The sequence below is a fragment of the Saccoglossus kowalevskii genome, chromosome 9 (genome assembly GCF_978046115.1).
Source record: "Saccoglossus kowalevskii chromosome 9, keSacKowa6.1, whole genome shotgun sequence".
Lineage (NCBI taxonomy): Eukaryota > Metazoa > Hemichordata > Enteropneusta > Harrimaniidae > Saccoglossus > Saccoglossus kowalevskii.
The window spans coordinates 21,360,681-21,382,378 of NC_140649.1; the positions used below are offsets into that span (position 1 = coordinate 21,360,681).

General features: G+C 36.2%; 1 protein-coding gene and 1 long non-coding RNA gene across 2 annotated transcripts; both read right to left on the bottom strand.

Annotated features, from left to right (window-relative positions):
* Positions 1–3,740: 3,740 nt before the first annotated feature.
* Positions 3,741–4,982, bottom strand: LOC144350112 (uncharacterized). The gene is made up of 2 exons (XR_013420162.2): positions 4,922–4,982; positions 3,741–3,901 (listed from the first exon to the last, which is right to left on the bottom strand). It is a non-coding gene; the product is annotated as an uncharacterized LOC144350112 (long non-coding RNA).
* Positions 4,983–11,430: 6,448 nt separating this feature from the next.
* Positions 11,431–19,045, bottom strand: LOC146738969 (uncharacterized). Its single transcript, XM_085503774.1, has 11 exons — positions 18,978–19,045; positions 18,577–18,707; positions 17,540–17,611; positions 17,334–17,429; positions 16,353–16,441; positions 15,857–15,959; positions 15,588–15,690; positions 13,791–13,898; positions 12,720–12,815; positions 11,858–11,956; positions 11,431–11,661 (listed from the first exon to the last, which is right to left on the bottom strand). Exons 1-11 carry the CDS (start codon positions 19,006–19,008, stop codon positions 11,432–11,434), a joined length of 1,158 nt encoding a protein of 385 aa, XP_085359900.1. The 5' UTR covers positions 19,009–19,045; the 3' UTR covers position 11,431.
* Positions 19,046–21,698: the final 2,653 nt, after the last annotated feature.

Consider the following 21,698-nt stretch of genomic DNA (forward strand, 5'->3'; position numbering starts at 1 on the left):
CGTAAAGATTAAAAAAATACTTTACTATAACATTTTTTAAATGATACATGAAAGACATGGGACACAATCAATGAAATTATTGGCAACGCAAATAAAAATAACAAAACTGAACTGAAAATTACCTCTGATGGCTGCATCAAAATCGTACGTAATCCTGGGGATATTGTTAATGCATTCAACAAGTTTTTGTTGTTGATATTGGCCCAAATCTGGTCCAAAGGTTGAATCTTCCCCCAAAGCATGAACTCTTTCTTTCTAGATCCCACCACACAGGAGGAAGTTGCATTGAGGTTGTATAATCTTGAATCCCGAAAGTTATCTGAGTGGGACATTTTACCCGCTAAGGTACTTACGAATAAGAAGCCTCAAATTTTATTCCAAGCCATTCTTTTTTATTTATCCTTCTCGACGGGAGAGTTCCCAGATCATCTTAAAATTGCAAAAGTCACTCCCATCTATAAAAAGGTGTCTCGCGAAGCCCCGGAGATTTATGGGACATTTCGATCCTACCCCTCGATAGTATTTTTTTGAAAAATTAGTCGATTATCAATTACAACTTTACCTTGAGAAACGTGAATTTTTTTTGAACATCAATATGGGTTTCGTAAAAACTACAGTAAAAAGCTTTTCCTAATTTACTTTGTGAATAATTCATTACTCGAAATTGAAAAGGGTAGACCAACATTGGGGGTATTTATCGACTTTACCTCGACCGTCGACACAGATAATCACTCACAGTATACGACTGGATAACAAGCAACCTGTCGGCTGAGATAATTCCGCTGTTAGCAATGCACAATTCAATCAAAGAACAGAAGATATCATTAAAAAATGAAATGAACAAATTTGAGAGTGGTCCACATGTAGTACCTATATATGAAATATCAAAACAATTGGACTTGTTGTTTTTAACAAGAAGTCGAAAATATCACTTTTTACCAAAAATTACAACAATATTCATCAAAATTAGATAATTGAAGATATCATCACGAAATGAACAAATTTGAGAGAGGTCTACCTGGGTTACCTTTATGTATAATATCAAAGCAATCAGACTTGTGGTTTCAAAATTAGAGAATTAAAGAATCAGCTTGAAATGAACAAATCTGAGAGAGGTCCACCTGTAGTACCTATATATTTAATATCAAATCAATCGGACTTGCGGTTTGAAATGAGCAAATCTGAGAGGGGTCTACCTAAGGTTTATAACAAGAAGTCGAAAATATCACTTTTTACAAAAAATGACAAAAATACTCATTAAAATTAGAGAATTCAAAATACCACCACGAAATGGACTGTTCTGACAGAGGACTACCCCAAGAGTCTGTGTTGCAAATATGAAAGCATTTGGTTTGACTGATATGAATAAGAAGACAACAATCTAAAAAGTTGACGATATGAAGAACTCCGCTTCGTCGACTTTGTCGACAGCGGAGCTAAGAAACTACCTTCAAAATAGATCGCAATAGGTGATTTTCCGTACAATTGCGAGATCTCGCGAGATGCATGAAAGACGCGCAATTTATCAGCAACTCCAAATAACTTGTTTTGTCCCCCTAAGGTTCTCTCCTCGGCCCGACTCTATCTTCCTTTATACATAATCAATGATCTTTAACAAAATAACAAATTCAACAGATTTCTTTAATTGTAGGTTGTTTGTAGATGATTCGAATCTGTTTCATACATTTTCATCAGGCGTTGATACAGCAGTTAGTAAACACTTTGACGTGGTAGCATGCTGGTGTGACGCCAATCGCTTAACGATAAATTGTTCTCAAACTAACTACATGATAATAAGTGAGTGTTGTAAAGAAGTAGAGGTGGAAGGTTGTCTATCCATCAACTCTATTCCTGTAAATGAGGCTGAATCGGTTATATTTGTTGGCGTTAAAATTGACAAACATCTCACCTGGACTAATCAATAAACAATAAACAAGTTATTGGGGAGAGAAATCGGCATTTGCTAAGGTTGTGGCGCTTTGTCATCAAGCACACTCTTTTACTTCTTAATAATACACTGATCCAGCCTCACCTGACACACGGTTCAGAAATTTGGGGAAATAAACATTGTTCATATTTGAAAAGTATTGTAGCTACACAAAAAAATGATCGCCAGAATTCTAATATTCCCCGATTTTACCGCACTCTCTGCAACGATGTTCAAACAACTCAAGATCCTTGACATCCTTGAAGCTTCACCACTTCCTCATTTCTAACTTCATTTATGACTTTATCCATGGGAAAACTCTACACTCCATGCTTGTGTACAATTTAAATCATATCAATCACAATATAAACACTCGATCGAAAAATCGAGGTGACCTTGCTGTACCCTTCCATGGGGGAATTTGCAATAACGTATGCTGGCCCTATGCTTTGGAATAACTTTGCAGATTCCTTAAGAACAGAGAAGAAGGACAAATTGCAAAATACGCTCAAAGTCAATCTCTTTGAACTTTCTCCCCAACCGGTGTTCTATAAACAAACGTTATTTACTGGTACTAGTCAAAAGGTTGTGACTAGATTAGCTGTTTAAACTATTTTTAGATTCCTTTTACCAACATTAGTTTCTTTTCTTTGTTTTTATAATTGTAGTTATTTATTCTAATATCTATATCTTTCACTGCTACTTATTTATTGCTAGTTAAGTATTATTAACACATTTGGATAATACAGATTAGTAAAGGTTGCCATTCGACCAGTGAAGATTGTCAAGTGACCAGTAAAGGTCGTCATTCGCGGATCGGCCAGTGAAAGCAGTCATTCGGTCAGTAAAGGTCATTTGAGCAGTAAAGGTTGCCATCTCGTTACCCACGCCGCATTGTTTCATTTGCATTGTTTCAGTTTTTTTTTAATATTTAGGACAACTTAAGAATTACACCTACACTCAGTATTAAGGGGTGGTTGACTTTCCCAATCGTAAGTTATTTGCCGACGAGCATAACAATATTATGAGGTTATTACGAGGATACCTCAAAGTATGCACGAAGACAGTACTGCTGAAGTTTCGACCGACGCGCAGCGGAGGTCGGTGCGACGGCGTACTGTCTGAGTGAATACTTTGAGGTATCCTCGTAATAATCTTTTCCTTCCAAGGTTACATCATGGATATGTCGAAATCCAGAATATGTATATGTGGATATGTAGAACAGAATCAGTGAACTTCTTTGCGTAATCATTTTATATTTGGAATTCGCATTTCCTTATATGGTAGGATGAAAGTACCCCGTAAAATACGGGCAAAATTACGGCACGCTGTAATTTATGGCGTTACGGTGACAGATATATGGGGAAATGATAATGAATGGACCTAATAAGTATGGCAATAAATACAATTATGACAGCTTCTATGTAAAGCTTCAATAAATCAAACAATACTTACTCCATTGAGTGATAATGTCCACTTTAATTTTGGGTCCCGGTGTATTACTTGCACCCACAGGACCCCCGTCATAGTCTATCGGAACGTAACGGAAACCGCATTCGAATGGGGCCATGTGCGACGTTGGTGACGTTGGTGATAATGAAGAACAGGGTCTACTACGCGAAGAACTTGGACAGTTGGTGAAGCGTCCGACTGAACAGGACGAGCTACCTGTACTGTTCTCAGAAATGGTAGAGGCGCGATCATCTATCGCCCATTGCGACGCCGCTGTACTGACACTCCAATCTTGGTATTGTGGAAATGGCGGACTTGAGAAATCGTTGGTGACGCATGCCTCTTCTTTTACATCTTCCTCTTCCTCTTCATCATTCCCGTATATCTGATAATCTAGAATCCTTGAGGTAGAACGACTCAGGGCCAATTTACGATTATCGCAAGACACTGGAGGAGGTTCTAAAAGAGTAACTTCGCTGTAACGACGAGCGCGTTGGGATTGTGGCTGAATTATACCCATTGCTTGAAAAATAAAATAGAATGAAATAAAATAACACAAACAAAATAAAAGTGAAATATTAACAACTATTGTTAATGCACGTACGTTTAGCGGATGCTGTCACTGGTGATTTCAACCAATCGAATCGACAGTGCCTACCTGTCCCTAAGACCACATTGTTTACTAACAATTGAACGTGATTGGCCAGCCTGGGGTGTGCAAGTTAAATAATGCACTTGTGTCGTGCAATCGCACATATTAGACTGTATTAGACGGGGGAGTTGTCACCTGCGCATGCATCAGATGGCAATAGCGTGTCATTGTTAACAAACAAGCATCTACCCATGAGCCTTTACGTTTTTAGTGTGTGTTGTTATCGTCGCGAAGGACTCAATCTCCGCGCGTGCGCAGGCCGGGTGACGACTCTCCCGCTTTAAAATATGTGAACGAATTCACTCCAATTGTGCAATATCCTTCACATAATGACGACTTAAAACTTTTTTAAAAATATCGCTAAGGATGTTTCCGGCAATTTCAGCAGCCATTACTAATTTCAAATTTGCCCCCTCTGACGCGCTCATACGTCACACCTAATTTGCATAAATAAGCTTAGGATTCCTAAGCGTACCTTTATAAACTCACGATTTCTAAGTCTTTATGATTTCTAACACTCACTCTGGTCACATGATAAAAAGGTTATCACCTGATATCACTCACAATTGGTGTGTGGATAATACTAGCCACCCAGTATAAAACTGCTCACAAACAAGTGATATCAGGCGATAATTTCACAATGTAGCTCAGATACTGAGAAATCCAACGATATATATAAGTCATCGCCATTTGAAAACTTCATCGTCTTCATAAAATCGTAAAGCCCATTCCACGTTTTCAAACATAAAGGACGGCAGTCGTCGTGCCGCGTCCTGTTCGATATGGGACTCATAGCGACGTATACAACGCGTGTAAAATACATTGTTCATTTATATGAAATTCGAACACGCGCTGCTCGACGACCACCGCGCTTTAAATTATTCTCTTACCGCCCATTGTTCCGCAATCGACCGACATTGAACGTTGAACGAATGATTTCCCCGCAGATCCCATACCGAAGTCTTGGGACGAGTAAGGACTATCCTGGCACTTAGCGTTGGATGACAATGAACAGGTGGGACTATAAACTTCACTCCTGGCGTCCGGTAAACTTTTGGTATGTCTTGACTGCGAAATAGCTTTCAACAATCTTGTAAAGAAAAAACGTCGCTGTTCTTGATTTGTATGGTCGAGAACAACAAGACCTTGAAATTCGGTCGGTGTTTCTAAATGTTCTTCTATTTTTATACATATCAGTAAATTACCCTCCCTCCATTCCAAAATCGACTTAAAATATCCACTAAATTTGTGCACGAACGTCTGTGAAAAAGGTAGGATAGTACACGGGTGGCGCCTGATGGCGTCACGGATCACGTCGTGCGTTGGCTCACCGAGTGGAAAATCTCGTTCTTCGTGGTAACACCCGATTCCATGACTTTCTAACATGTCTATTACGTATTTATGACACCACGCTTTGTTGGTGGAGTTCTCCCCGCTGACGTACATAACAAACACTACTGACTCCTGGGTCTGCATCTCCATAATACCAGTCGCCTTCAAACAGAACAAAATTGACAATAATATTAAGAGATTAATAAGAGAAAATAGGTTACAATATTTACAAAATATTTGCCGAAAATAACAACATTTTAATTAGTAAATGACTAGTTTCGCTAATAACATCAGAAATCTGTAATCAGCGAAACAAGTGTCTTACACGTACACAATTCACAATTGTCGGTCAAAACTTGAACAGTATATTCACCTTTCAGTCATCTATACAACTACATAAAACGTTTGTCGAAAATAACCGGATTTTAATTAGTAATTAAACGGTCCGTTTCGCTAATTACAGATAATCAGAAATCTTTAATCTGAAACGAGCAATTTACTAATTAAAATAATTTTCAGCAAATATTTTGTAAATATTGTATTTTATCTCTGATTACAGTTTATTTTTTTTATTATGTTTGTCATCCCGTTTCGTTTCGTTTCGTTTCGTTTCGTTGCGTTTTCTCGATTACAATAAGCCCAACAGGACAAACGCAGAACATAGTGTCATATTGGCGTCAAAACATCGCGTGAACGGAAAACCCCATATTCAATAACAATGTCAGGCAATTGGAGGAAGTTTCCCACAACAACCAGCTTTATAATGCACCCAATTCAATACATGTATGTATAGATAGCATTTATTCGTACGAGGAAGAGATATTCCAAAATTTTCCAAAAAAATGTGGTTTATTACGATAATAATAAAACAAAAACAAAAACCAATTTACGTCTGTGTGTCATGACCCTATGTAAACACGCATAATGATTAACCATCCCCTACAGAATAGTTAATCCAATCCAATCTAATTTATAAATTGCAAGCGACAAAATGAACAAGCGTACAGAGATTAAAATAATTCCACAAATAACTGATATTTTGACAGGCAAACATGCTGTCTGTTTTCTGTTCACTCATATTATTACATACTTGAACATACCTTATATAAACACCACAGTTTTAATGTATATAGTGGGAATCCAAGGGATATATCCATTGAATGATACAACGAGCTTTACCGTCTATAGCCAAACGAACCTGAAGAGGAAGTGTTTGGGTTTTTTTCTACGAACGTGCTTGTAATACACTGCGCTATATGAAATGAAGTCGGTCTCAGGGCAACATGGATGTCACATTTACACACTTACCTTATTCTCTACATCAGATCAAATGAGATCGACATTAAAGTAACATGGTCTGAGTGTCCATCATGCTCCAGTGAACGAAAGTCACATTGAATGGCACTGCAAATCACAGTCAATCAGGAACAAAATAGACGGAAGTGCACGAGTTCGGACAAAGCAGATCACGTGATTTAGTGATATGTGGGCCAGTATGTATTGCTACTCAAAGTCCAGTAGTAAGTCGTAAAAGTGTATCTTGAACTTGTGTTTCATCGTTTTCGTGAACGACCATCGACATTTTTTTGGACTGTCATAACAGAAGGTTCAATATTGTTAGGATGACTTATATGCATCGGGCACATGAAGAATTGAAGATTATATATCACCTTCCCCATTTGTTTATTATTATCATTATGGCTTAAAATCACTAGGATTCATTACACATACATGCAGTCACATGCTTAGTCGTGCAAAATTACAGTCAGGTGGTCAAACTGACATATTTAATTGATTCCATAATATCGGACCGTCTATCGTAATACAGACAAGATACTAACAGAGAGTGAATTTTCGTCATTTTTTTGATGCCGGAATATAGGGCCGTCCATCGAAATACGGGCACCATACCATGAGGAAGTCAAAATGCGTTTCTGCAAAGTTTCTTTTATTAATTTCTCGCATATATGTGCAATATTCTGACATCGAGGAAATCTCGCAATAGTAGACTCACTGGTGTCGTTATTCCAATGGGAGGGGGCAGGTAAGATACTTTCTGTATTAACCTCCACGGCCCAAGCTGTATTCAAGATGGCTGTCCCCATGTAGTAAATATAAATTGGGAGATCAACCGCATTTATTTAATACGCGGCAGTCGTCGCGCTGAGCATGTGCGACATTTGTGTTGATAAACATTTCCCACAATCCAATGCGCTCTTCTAATTGAAATCACAAGTATGAGGTTTGACCTGAGTGCGACTTGCACTAATTCCCGCCAGTGACTCCTTCGATACCTTCCAATCACCTAAAAATACCCAATTAAAGCTTGCTAACGTCTCAGTTTGTACTCGTTTGTCTGCGCAACAGTCATAGTTGCCATCTTTGTTAATATGAGACCCATATATCTCGCGCATGCGTGGCGCGACGACTACCGATCTTTAATTATCATGTGGCTTGTGTGTGCGCAAACAATGCCATCATTGTTTTGTTCCATCATGTCTACACTGTGAATAACAATTAACCAATTTTCAATTTAATACATGTATTATGATTAGAATGCTGGCGTTTTGAAACATTACGTGTGGTCATCGGGTAGATGTGAAAGGGCTGCTGCGTTACAGCGAACCAAACTTTTGTTTCAAAAAACTTGTATAATCATAATACAGGCGCAGTGATATCACATGCCGCTCACGTGATCACTTTAGTAACCCCAACGATGCAACTTATGACAATCGGTTTCAACATGAAAAACCCTGTTACAGTTTATCAGTGGTAGTAAACAAAGAAGTATTTTGGAAAGAGGAAGTTCGGCTGCATAAAATAACAAAGTGTTTTTGATTAGTCTGACAACCACGAGTAGGTGCAACGTTCAATTATGCAACGTGTGTAGGTAATCGACCACTGAGATGACTAAAGCTAACATGACTCCCACGAGCATCATATTTGTGTTACTAAGGAGTAAAATAGCATACTCAGCCCGACTACTGGTATTACTGTACATCATCGCTTCTGTGATGTAATGGATGCTTAAGGCTACATGAAATCCACTTAGTTTTGCATTGTGATCTCCTTATATCATAATCGAACATTTTTTTTATTCGCAGGAGTTATGTGTAGAAAATTATGTTAAATATGTTATACCGCAAATTTAAGGAGTTTTCAGGATTTTCTACAAATTCCACGGTATAGCGTCTGTATGTCTGTCTGTATGGTTGCTGCGTGTGTAGTATATGCACCTTCCATGATATATGTAACTCATTTTGTACAGACATTTAAATGGGGCAACGATCAGAAAAAAATATACCCGGATGTACATGACACGTATGCGTCATGTGCGTATCATCACGACCACTCATTAAAGACCATCAGACTGTCCGATTACTCGTAAATCAAATAGGCAGTCAGAAAAGTAATAACAAACAAACAAACAAACAGGCGGTCATGTGATGGCGTGTTCTGTTCACTTTTCCTCTCAATAATTCATGTTAACACACACGATATAAATTAACAGATTTATTATTACAGATTCATTATTTATTATTATAAAAATACAGCTAAGCTCTCACCTTCACTGTAAGGCATTATTATGACCCAAGCTAACAACCTAGATGTAAATATATGGGTGGCGCTCGGCTCTCACTCTAAATAGGCGTTTTTATGGCCTTGAATTTATTGCTTTACCCTATTTCCACTTTTAATCCTGGTGGGTCAAATTTATATCACTTTTGAATTCTCATAACCCATTTGTTTTTATCATGGTTTCACATTAAGAGACAATAATATTATTTCCAATGTTAACTAAGATTGCATGAACATTCCTTTGTTTTTTGAGAACTTTTTTGTATATAAGGCCTAAACATTTACCACCTAGGTAAGGTGATAATTGCCGATTCCCGAATTGATAGCATTTGCGCTTTTATCGTAAGTGCGCTTGCTTCGAATGTTCCAGACGCACATTACATCGCCCACGTGTTTCCAATTCGCAGCATAACAATTCAAATAAAAGTACCATTATATTTGAACTAATTCGTATCTACCTGTGAAAATTTGCACATTATTTAGGAAACATATAAATTATGGTATACGACTATAGCATAATATTTATGCCACCGTCATATATTTACGCAGCGAAACACACACACACACACACACACACACACACACACACACACACACACACACACACACACACACACACACACACACACACACATACGTGGATTGCTATATGTTGTGAGGACTAGGTAACAGCACCCCCCATACGAGGACACCATTTTCCCCTGTACCTACTGCCATAAAATTAAAAAACATATCATCAAATCTATTAAGGATTTGCCCTGTTAACGCATTTTTAGAGTATCTCAAAATTTTGCTGACCTGGTTTTTCCTATGCCACAGAGGACAAAATTCCGAGGACTGTGATTTTGTTGCGAGGACAAGGAAATTTCAGGGGGTGTCACTCATAATCTTGTTGCAAGTCCTCGGAAAACATGCAAATAAACAAGATATTTCACTGCTCATCTAAAGCAGAGGTAACTGTTTCAAACATAAACCATTCAAGGCGATGACTTTTGGATTGTTTTTTTTTCTAAAACAGAAATAATTACACTATATTCCTTTTTAATTAGAAATGATTATTGCAAGACAATCCTTTTATATTCCATGTAATGAAGTGAATGTATATATTGTTGCCACTATTCATTGATATTCTATGCAATGAATTGACTGCATTTATTGATGTCAAAATTTTCATTGATACTCCATTCAAAGAAGTGACTTTATTTATTGATGGCAAAATATTCATTGATATTTCATTCAATGAAATGTCTGCATTCACTGATGACCCCAAGAATCTCCCCTCTAGATCTGCCACTGAAAATATTCATTCATATTCTCCATGCAATGAAGTGACTGTATATATTAATTTCACAATATTTATTGATATTCTATGCAATGAAATGACTGTATTATTGTTCGTAAAATATTCATTGACATTCTATGCAATGAAATAATTGCATTTAGTGTTCGCAAAATATTAATTGATATTCCACACAATGAAGTGACTGTATATATTAATGTTAACTATTGATAATCAGTGTATTTAAGTGACTTTATTTTTTCCAAACCAAAATATTCCAAGTAATGAAGGGACTGTATTTATTGTTGCCAACTTTTTTATTGATATTCCATACAAGGAAGTGACTGCATTTATTGCAGCCAACATTTTCATTACAGAGAGGGTAACCTCATACTCACTTTATTAGTACATGCTTCACACAGAAGTCAATACTGTTGTTTTTTAGCATATTACCAAGGCTGAAGTCATTCTCAAATTTCCAAATTATACACATATAAAGTGAATGTTTCAAACATAACTAAAACATAATCTCTACATAATAAATCATTACTGAACATAAAATTTGTTTGAATTCCTTTTTTTTATTCTTAATGGTACACACTGAATACATGTACATTAAAAAAATCAGCAATAGTTACATAAAGTAAATGATATCATCACAGCAAATGTCAATGGTGGATAGGGGGTGGGGCGACAACAAATTATCAAATATTCAGGTTTTAATATACATGTATGAGGGGCACACAATGAAACCATCCGTACTTAAACACTAAAAATATGGCAATGCTGCGTGATGGGATGGGTTGTTGTGTGCCCAACAAGTGTTGAACAAGGTGTGATACAGGTTTGTGAAACTGATATAACCATCTTTTAGAGCCCAGGCTTCATCATATTGTGAAGCTTTGAAATTATGTTCATAGTTTATCTATTCATATGCAAACAAGTTTGATCTTGCATACTGTTATTACCTATAATTGAAAATTTATCTGCTCTATTTGAAGTGCATCTAGATAAGCACATAAACCAAAATTAATTTATACTGGATCAATATAAATTGACTTGTTTTGACCATAACCATATATGAAAGCACATGCTAACAGAAGCATTCAAGACACATGTAAGAAAGATGAAACTCATTCTTGCATGTATTACATATTTGATAACCCACCCCCAACCAACTAAATGGCATACAGAAGACCTGTAGCCAGAGTTAAGAATAATGCTGTTTTGACTTTGATTGCCTTTTATATGTTGTTATCAGATTGTACACACAATACTTTATGTTTTTCCATGACCTGCTGGCCAGTACTTGATTCTCTTTCAGACAGTTAGTACATTCAATCTTTCCAGGAACTTTTAACATTCTGATATTTCTCATAAAATAGTTTTTAACTATTGTCCGTTCTTCTGTGGTCCACATCTTTTTCCCATCACTCACACCTAAGCACAAGAGAAAATGTAATTAAACCATAAGAGGTCCAAAAGAACTTAGTGCATGGAAATAAAACTGTCTAGTATTCAAGACTTAATGATAGCAAGCAATGTAGAAACCACAAGACAAATTAATTTTTAACTGAGAGCAAAATATATATGACTTCGTGCTTAGGAAGGGAATACAATCAATCAATTATAATACCTTTATCAGGTTCTCTCTGTAAATAAGCTTTCTTAGTTTCTGACTGCATAGGGTTATCTGTGGAAGTTCTCTTGTTATACAGTGATGACATGATTACATCTGGAATAAAAATAACACAAATCAAGGCAGTTAGTAAATGAAGCTGAAATCACAAGTAATGGAGCACTGAAAACAAACCCAAAAGAATGACACCCTCGAAGGTTTCGCACACTATACTTTGTCTACATTCACTAGGAAAGTACTTTTTTGTTGCGAGCAGTTCAAATTTATGAGTTAAGACGTTATTCAGGAAATTTCTCCCAAACAAGCATGGATACTCTACTCCTACAAGCAGGAGATTTGTGATGGAATGCAACAACTAATGATACTTTCTGCAGAAAACCCATTTACCAGACATTATTTAGCAATAAGAGGTCAAGTACTAGTACAGGGATGTGTTCAATGAGCGAGATGCAGAAAAAACACATTATTTAAGAGGCCATTTCCATCCATTATGGCAGCGAGAAATCCATTATTTCAATTATAATGCCCAAAATGTAGTGATGTGCTCAAGAAAAAGGACAACAACTCTGTTGTTATTGCGTCCTGACTTTAACACGTTCACAAACAAATGGCATACAAAAACATGTTTATAGGTAATTTTGCAATTAAAAAGACCAGGATTTTCTAACTTAAACGACTAGTAATGGATTTGTTGTTTAAACAATCTTCACAAGTGCGGACAATTTGGTATATTGCTGATCTTTTTTGTGCATTGTCCTCAAGCACTACCCTGTTATTGTCTGATAATGTTACAGCATCTGGTACTGATCAACCAATGAAACCACACGATAACTAATAAGAGATAAAATAAAAACAATACCTTCCGCTGATTTTTTCTTCTTTTTTGGTGAGGAATCACTGGTAGAATATGTGGAGGTTCTTTTATTAGAAACTTGTGTCTTGTTCACAGCAAGATCTAGATTTGAATTAATAGATAAGAAAATTTAATGCTGTTTAATATTAATTGTCATTTTATCATTTTCCATGATAAATATTGTGGTGGAATACAATTTCTGTAGGTATGGGATGGGAAAATACTGATATAGAGATAACAAGCAAAGCAGTGACCGTAGACTTGAAGAGAACGTACACAAGTGTTATTATGACAAGTGTGTAGTGTAACTTGCTGAAAACTTGGTCAGAATAAGTAATGACTTTGCAAAGACTAAAAATTACGTGACCAACTAGGACTGAGTAGGAGAAATCGCCTGTACAGTTGTGCTGACTAGAGTGATATTTAACACATTTTATAGCAAGTCACTGTCAACATTGTTGGGAGTTTAATAGTTATGGTGTACTCACTTTGAACCAACTTGGAATCCTGACTCCAACAAGTGAGGATTGACTGGGGATTTGTAGATGTGTGTACCAGCCACAGAAAGCCGATACCAGCTTATCTGTCACTTGACTATTGTAGGGGTGCACCCATAGGAAAGCGGATTGAACCAGGCCATTAACGTCAATGAATTCCTACATTGCTTATTAGTTGGAATAATACTGGTGTACTTTGGATTTAACACTGGTACCAGTGGTAATCGCACAGGAGGAATGGTTAGAGGACTCTATTGACCGGGTAATTTAACTAAGATAGCAAACCCCTAACTCAACCACAGACACCCAAATGTGACCCTGGTAATCTGAGAATAAGCTCGTTGTAGACCACTCAGGAGACCCTGTGGGAACCCTATCCACTGAACCAATAAAGTGCTACCAGTGGTGTTAGGAAAGCTGACTCACCGCTGACTTATTTTATAACCAGTGGCCAGTTATTTAATAAAGTGCTAGAAAATATTTCTTGGACGAGTTGTTTCAAGTTAAAATTGCAACTGAGAACACAGATTAGTTACAGTTAAAAATAAGTTTAGTCTTACGGTAAGGGAAATAAAATTACCTTCAACAGATTTCTTCATAGGTAAAAGGAAATCCGTCTTCTTAAGTTCTAGGGATGGAGTATGCACAGAAGCTCTCTTTGACATGTGCGTCTTAGAATCTTCTGAAGCTAAAAATAAAAAAAAATACAATTTTATCAGAACAATCAATATGGCAAATGCAATTAATTTTGAACAAAATTATACCATGCATGTCTGGAAAACAGTTAAACAGATAAATTGATGTTATATTCAGTTGTTATTTCAAGTACTGTCTTTGTCCCAAATACCAATGAATCAAATCACGTTCAAGAATTCAACAAGTCATTGTCAATGACACGTCCCTGTTCCGTTCATATTTGAGTGACATATACATTCAAAGCAGATCATGACCGAAATGCACCTGCATATGTACAACACATTGAACAAAATCCATCCATGCATGACTGAGATCCGGTTCTGGAATTGGGAAAATACATGATTTTGATGCATTTTCGGCCTTAAAATGGCCATCATTCAGCTATTGTTAAGCGGATCATGAAACAAACGCACATATCTATTTGTGACATGATGTATCTTGTGTGTGTGAAGTTTGAACTTGATCAATCCAGACATGTCTTGGATACGGATCCAGAACTGAATTTTTTAAAACAAAATGGCCACCAGTCGGCCATTTTGAACTTGATCTGGAAAAAAAAATGACGTGCATCAAGGTCCTATTATGTTTAATGTATGTACCAAATTTCAACAAAATCCGTCCATGCATAACTGAGATCCGGGTTCGGAATGGTGAAAATGTGCGATTTCAACCTTAAAGCGGCCGCCATTTGGCTATCGTTAATGAAATCATGAAACAAATACACATACATATTTGTGACATGATGTACCTTGTGTGTGTGAAGTTTGAACTTGATCAATCCAGACATGTCTCGGATGCGGATCCAGAACTGAATTCTTTAAAACAAAATGGCCGCCAGTCGGCCATTTCGAACTTGATCCAGAAAAAAAATAACGTGCATCAAGGTCCTATTATGTTTAATGTATGTACCAAATTTGACTGAAATCCGTCCGTGCATAACTGAGATCCGGGTCCGGAATGGTGAAAATGTGCGATATCAATGCATTTTCGGCCTTGAAGCGGCCGCCATTTGGCTATCGTTAATGAGATCATGAAACAAATGCACATACATAATTGTGACATGATGTACCTTGTGTGTGTGAAGTTTGAACTCGATCAATCCAAGCATGTCTCAGATACGGATCCAGAACTGAATTCTTTAAAACAAAATGGCCACCAGTTGGCCATTTCAAACCCGATCCCCCCCCCAAAAAAAAGACGTGCATCAAGGTCCTATTATGTTTAATGTATGTACCAAATTTGAACGAAATACGTCCATGCATAACTGAGATCCGGGTCCGGAATGGTGAAAATGTCTGATTTTGATGCATTTTCGGCCTTAAAATGGCCGCTATTCGGCTATCGTTATCGGATCATGAAAAAAATGCATGTGCATATGTCCCATATAATGTGTGATGTATGAGTGAAGTTTGAACTTAATCGGCCCATGCATGTTCGAGATACAGGTGATCACGGACGCACGCACACAGGGCAAAACATAAGTTCCCGTTTTCGGACTACGTTCGAACGGGGACTAATAAGCTCACTTCAGAAATAAAACTGTTGCCAGTCAGACAATGTTAATCACATCATGAAAAAAAAAAACTTTGTGAGATGATCATACAGAATTTGAGTGAAATAAGTACAGCCATGACTGGGAACTGTAAAATGTCTCTCATTATGTCTAAAAATGGCAGCTTACCTGCTTCTACAATACAACGTGATATATCTTCTCTAAATTGCACTATGTTGTCCATGTCATACATTAATTTTGTAGACTGTCCATTAGCAAACTGCTCTGCAAACTGAAAAGTATTATGACATTATCAGCAATAAAATAAACATTGCTGTCGATACAACGGCCTGATATATGATACATACATTGAGAAAGTACTGTAAAACCATTTATTTTCACTGACATTTAATATATCACTATTTTAATTTTAAATGCAGCTGAAAGTCCATAATTACCTTGATGACTAACACACCACATGATACAGCATCATCTTGCATTGTATGATCCACTTTCAATATAGTATAAGTACTGACTTCACCCTTCTTACTTGCATAATTACTAAAAGATAACAGATATTTTAGTTGTTGAAAATGAAAAATCTTGTGCAAGAGTTAGGTGCATTTTTTGTGTTACGGTAAGTAAACTATGGCATGTAGGTGGCACAGGATCCTACTGATAATTTATAGCAAACACTTGTATCAAGAATAATACTTGAAGTAGGAGTGCATATGGATCCAACCTTATCCAATTCTTGGTAATTTGCTCCACAACTACATGTATGTCATATTTTGTTATAGCAACCAAACACTCTTGGGGACATAGTTATGTTCAAACAATAACTACCTATTTCTCATACTACAGTATATCCCAGAACTTTGAGTTAAATTAAAAATCTACAAAATTATGCAAAAACAGAAAAAAATCAATTATAATTGAACTCTTCCTACTTACTTCCAATTCCGCTGAATTGTCACCATTGTCTCTTTACTTTCACCAGTAGAATTCAGATATATTATTTCATGACTTTTTTGCTTAACCACCTGTAAAGCATTACAAAAATCAATTCTCATATTGGACAGAAATAAACTAGTCATTGAAAATGACACAGTCCCCGTTAAATATTTGAAAGTTTTCTTTGTGCTCGTCATATTAAAGCGGAGGGGTTGTCGCGAGCGTGTCCTTGAAACTTGAGTTCCAAGTGGTGTATACAACAGATTGTTTATTTACATCAAAACACATGTTCCGTGTAGTAGTAATATGGCCAAAATAAAAACAGCCGTTATTCTGCCATCTTTGATCTGATTATGAAACACACTTGATATGTACGATGTATGTGCCAATACGAATGAAAATGGTACATAAATTGTGGAAATATAGTAGTAAGGCCAAAAAGTCAAATGGCTGTCACAATTTGTCATGGACATGCATCCTAACATGTATAAAGTAAATGTATGTGCCAAATTTGAATGAAAACTGACAGAGCACATCCAAGATACCACATAAAAAAAAAAAAAAGATGCAAAATTCAATTGATCCAATTGCAAAATAAATCGTCATGGACATGTATCTTAGCATGTATAATCTATGTACCAAGTTTGAATGACAACTGACAAAGCATGTCCAAAATACAAAATTTTCAAAAAACAAGATGGCTGCTAGTCGGTCATTTTGAATCGAATCGCTGAACCACTGCATGTGCATATGTCCCACATAAGATACTAGGCACATGCAAAGAATTAACATAATCGGTCCAAAGGGATTCTGAGATATGACTCCGGACGGACGCACGGATCATTCGAACGGGGACTAATAAAATTGTTCAGTACTGATGGATTTATGCAAAGCAAATGGAAAACAATTATACAAGAATTTTAGAGTCAACTGTAAAATTGAAAATGGTGCCTGAATTATTTACAGTATTTTACAACTTACCACAAGTGTCCAATGTCCATTTATTATGCCAGAATTAGTTGTTTCTCCACCTTCAAACATAGCACCTATTACCATCTCATACTTGGAAAGATTTATCTGTAAATACATTGTATGCATTAGTAATAATACACATGACAATTGTTGCTAAATGGAAGAAACAAATTTCCACTAGCTGACTAGTCTGGAAAATATTAAATGATAATTACCTTTTTTGGTTTGGCCATTTCACCCTTCAAACAAATAGATGTCATTAAATTGTGGTCAAAAAAAAGAATGGCCTGAAAACAATATAAAATTACATTGTCAGCAATGAAATAAAGGAGATTATGTTTAATGATAAGCAATGAATAAACTGTGGCAACAAAGCATAACAGCAGACACCAATGGAGGAAATAAGTACTAAAAAACTGTTGAAGTGCACTACACTTTGGATATTATGCACTAATGAAATAAATATATTTCAATACATATACACTGTATTTTACATAATATTCACGTCAGATAGCATCAGAAAGTGATGAACAGTGCATGAATAACTCAATCTAAATAAATAAAATTCATTTCGTCCGATTGTGAATGCTCAACACAGACCTGACAAACTTTCATAGAGAATAGTCAATCAGAATGCATCTTTAAATAGTGGCACAAATTATTAACAGATTATAGGAGTTACTCAAGTGACTTATAAATGAATGAGTGTCAAATGTTAAACACTTTTTTAATCTCATTGATGATCATTATATATCTAAGGCATTCCCATTGAGGTCAGGTCAACAAAGAAGTTGTGAATCAGAGACCCCCCTCCCATCCCCTCCATTAATCTGCCATGCTGTTATGTTGACAGAAAAGAGAATCAGAGAGACCCACACTCCACAATCATCATAAACAAACACAGACTAAATAACACAAATACCAATGGTAACCAGTCAAATATCAAATTACAAAAGCAATATTGGGGAAAATACAACCAAATATGTTATCATACCAATTTAAGTTTGATTGAAAATGACATTGATATGTGAACAAAGTCTATCAATTTTGAACAAATTATCACTGTCAGGGTCAGGGATACCCTGAAACAGAATATCTACAAGAAAAACAAGATTTCTTTCCATTGAGCAGCAATAAGTAAAAGTTTACCAAAATCTTTATCATTCAATATGCAATTAAATCTTAAACTCAGCTTCCCAATTCAGCCATCACCATTCCACCTGTTCAGAACCTTTCAACATAAAATAAATACCTTTTTCTCTCTTGTGGCAATATAAATAGCAGAGTTCACAATATCATCTGACAGCTGTTTTTTATGGCCCAGGTCCAATATACTGTTCTTCATTATCGAGTAGGGCCCTACTTTCATTGTATCTACATCACCTGTAAAACAACATAAACCATTCAAAAACCCTATTACAATAAATACTTTTTCTATCAGGTTGATGTGGTTGTATCTTGTAGATCTGTATAAGCATCAGTGGCAGTCTTTTTCAGATACGCATGTTTACCTTCACAACATCTTCAACTAATGGAAGAAATTTTGGCATGTTCCTCTTCCTTTCATTCATAGTATTAAGTGCATGTAAATACTGAACACCAAGTGCCTTAGGAAATGGTGAATTAAACTGAACACTAAATATATGAACAAACCTTTAGAAACATCTTCATCATCAATATGCATACATTTGTCTTGTAGTTTTCCATTTATATCTGTATTATTATTATTATTATTATTATTCATTTCTTGAAATTCCTCATCTTCAATGATATTACCAGTATTCAGTAGGTCTTCATTCTCACATTCATCTATAATTCACACAATTTTGAAAAGTTAGTAAGCCAAATGACAAATATCATACGACTTATTTCAATTCTCGTCCTAAGACAGTGCTCAAAGAGATTACAGCATAACTACTGCAAAGATTGTTCAGTGTCATTGATAAAAACTATTTCCTGAACAAATACTAACCTAATATCAATACACAATAGACTGTTCATTCTATCGGTCATTCTGGTTTTTCTGCTGGCATATACAAGGGGACAATTTTTGTTGTTATCTTTAACAGTGTCAGCAAATACTGATAATCGTTGGCTAGTGTATATTTGATACTAATAACAATTCCCCATAATCATTGATTGAAATTCCATCAACAAATTCAGGCATTTCAATTTAGGGAAAGGTGACCAGCCTATATGCTAGTTCCATATTTGACATACAACTAAAGAAGGTGACGATGATTGAGTAAAAACAATAGTTGGAGTGTCATAGCAGTGAAACGCAGAATTTATCATGGGATAAAACACTACTCACCATCTATGTTGATTTCTATTTCATCAAGTCCTTTGTTCTTGAATTCTCCAATATTTCCTTTCTCAAATGCCATCAGAATTCTGCTGACCTTTGCAATTTGTAATGTATTCTGTGGAAGTCTGTAAAACTCTCGATGGACTCTTATGTCATGTCCCAAAAATCCAGCAAGGATGTCTTGTTCATTGTCTTTCAAATTGAAGATTTGTGACATTGTAGCAATTTGTTTCCTTAAATTTGTAGAGGTGAACCGTTCAGCATGTTCAATGCCACATTTTGTTACAAACTTTCTCAGGCATACTGTTGCACGTACTGGGCGCAGTGAGTTTTGTAAACACGCAAAAATGTATGGATTTGCCACATTGACTTCAACAGCTTTTCTTTTTTCAATAAGTAATTTTATCTGATTACAGTGATCCTTGGTTAATAGAACAGGCACATTTCTTCCTCTTTTGCCTTTTATTTCAACTCTATCAATCAAACGACACAGATTTTGCTCCCAACTTGTCAAAGATGAACCAGCTTCTTGATTGACTCCTCTTACTTCTTTAAAATCTTCTAGAAGCATTCTTTCCATTTCCCCACTCCTCCTCCTATTGAATAAAATCAATTGGGCTAACGTTATCTCGCTCAAATTCTTCCAGGTTGATGTGGTTGTATCTTCTTGTAGATCTTTATAAGCATCAGTGGCAGTCTTTTTCAGATACACGTTTACCTTCACAACATCTTCAACTAATGGAAGAAATTTTGGCATGTTCCTCTTCCTTTCATTCATAGTATTAAGTGCATGTGAACTTATCGACTGTGCCCACTGTATCTCACACAATTTAAGGAATTTCTTAGCTGCTAATTCGTTGGTAGAGTCTTCATTTTTGATTGCCTCAGCCATGCAGATTGTAGTACATTTCTTTAGAGAGTGACCCAACTTTAATGCGAGAGAAGGTTTTCCAAGAACTCTGTCGTCAAGGTTATAGTCTGCCAACTGCTGTGTTGCCTGGATTACGATTTCAAACTTTGAAGGATGAATATATTCTTTTAGGGAGGATGCATTTTTCTTACTGATCTTTCTAAGTTGTATTAGAAGTTTTGCAAGTTCTCTCATTTTCTGCTTCACGTACTGGATCTTTGCAGATTCTGTACCAACTTTCATATATTCCCTGGATCCAAATTCTATGATAAGATCATCATTTCTTGCAATTACTGCCACTTCATCCTGAGTCATTCTAGATAGCACTCTGTCCGCCATACCCTCTGTAACATTATCACTATGTGGTAATAACATTCCTGCTACTTGTTGTATTCTTCGGTGAATTATTTTTGGTGTTGCATTTTCAAACAGTTTGACAGGACATGTCTTGTTGTGTTTATACAGTTCTGCTTTGATGAACCAACCCAAACATTCAGGACAAGGGAGATACTGCGATACAGGAACTGTAAATGATGGTCTTCTGTATGGTATGATATAGCCATATCCATCTTTAAGTATTTCAACATTATGAGCATGGTTGCCTTTATTTGTTAGTTTCTGCCATAAAATTTTCCTTTCGGTACTTCCCTTTCTGAAACTTAATGCATAGACAACATCTTTCTCTGTACTGTGTTTATTCTCAAAATGCCTTGGTAACTTTGGATATTTGTTCATGCAGTAAACACAGTAAGCAAATTTGTCCCATTTTCTTTTCCTATTGGAATTATTTGTTGTTTGAACCTGCACCGAGGAAGGATTCACAGAACTGATTTGGATGTCATTCTTAAGATTCTTTGTAGTAGATGATGTACTAGGCAGATTTCTTTTTTCTGAAGACTTTACAAACTCTATGCTCATTTCACCTGCAGAAGTATTTTGATGATTCTTGTTTTCTTTCCCATGAAACTTTGATGACAATGGTGACACAGTATTGAATTCAACAGACTCACAATCCGACAGATCAGGAACAATGATACTATTGGAACAATTATCACTACTTTGACAGATAGCAGCTGATTGGCAAGCCTTATCTTTGGGGCTTATGCTAGATTTCATCCATGGCTTGTCATTTCCTGTAGTTTTCACATCACTGATA

Bases quoted from the DNA above. Each gene is read 5' to 3' on its own strand.
- LOC146738969 (XM_085503774.1), bottom strand. From the start codon at position 19,008: ATGCATATTGATGATGAAGATGTTTCTAAAG. The intron at 17,612-18,576 runs GTATTTATTTTA...TATTGTTTTCAG, and splicing joins TTGCCACAAGAGAGAAAAAG to GCCATTCTTTTTTTTGACCA. The intron at 13,899-15,587 runs GTAAGCTGCCAT...TTTTATTTTTAG, and splicing joins ACGTTGTATTGTAGAAGCAG to CTTCAGAAGATTCTAAGACG.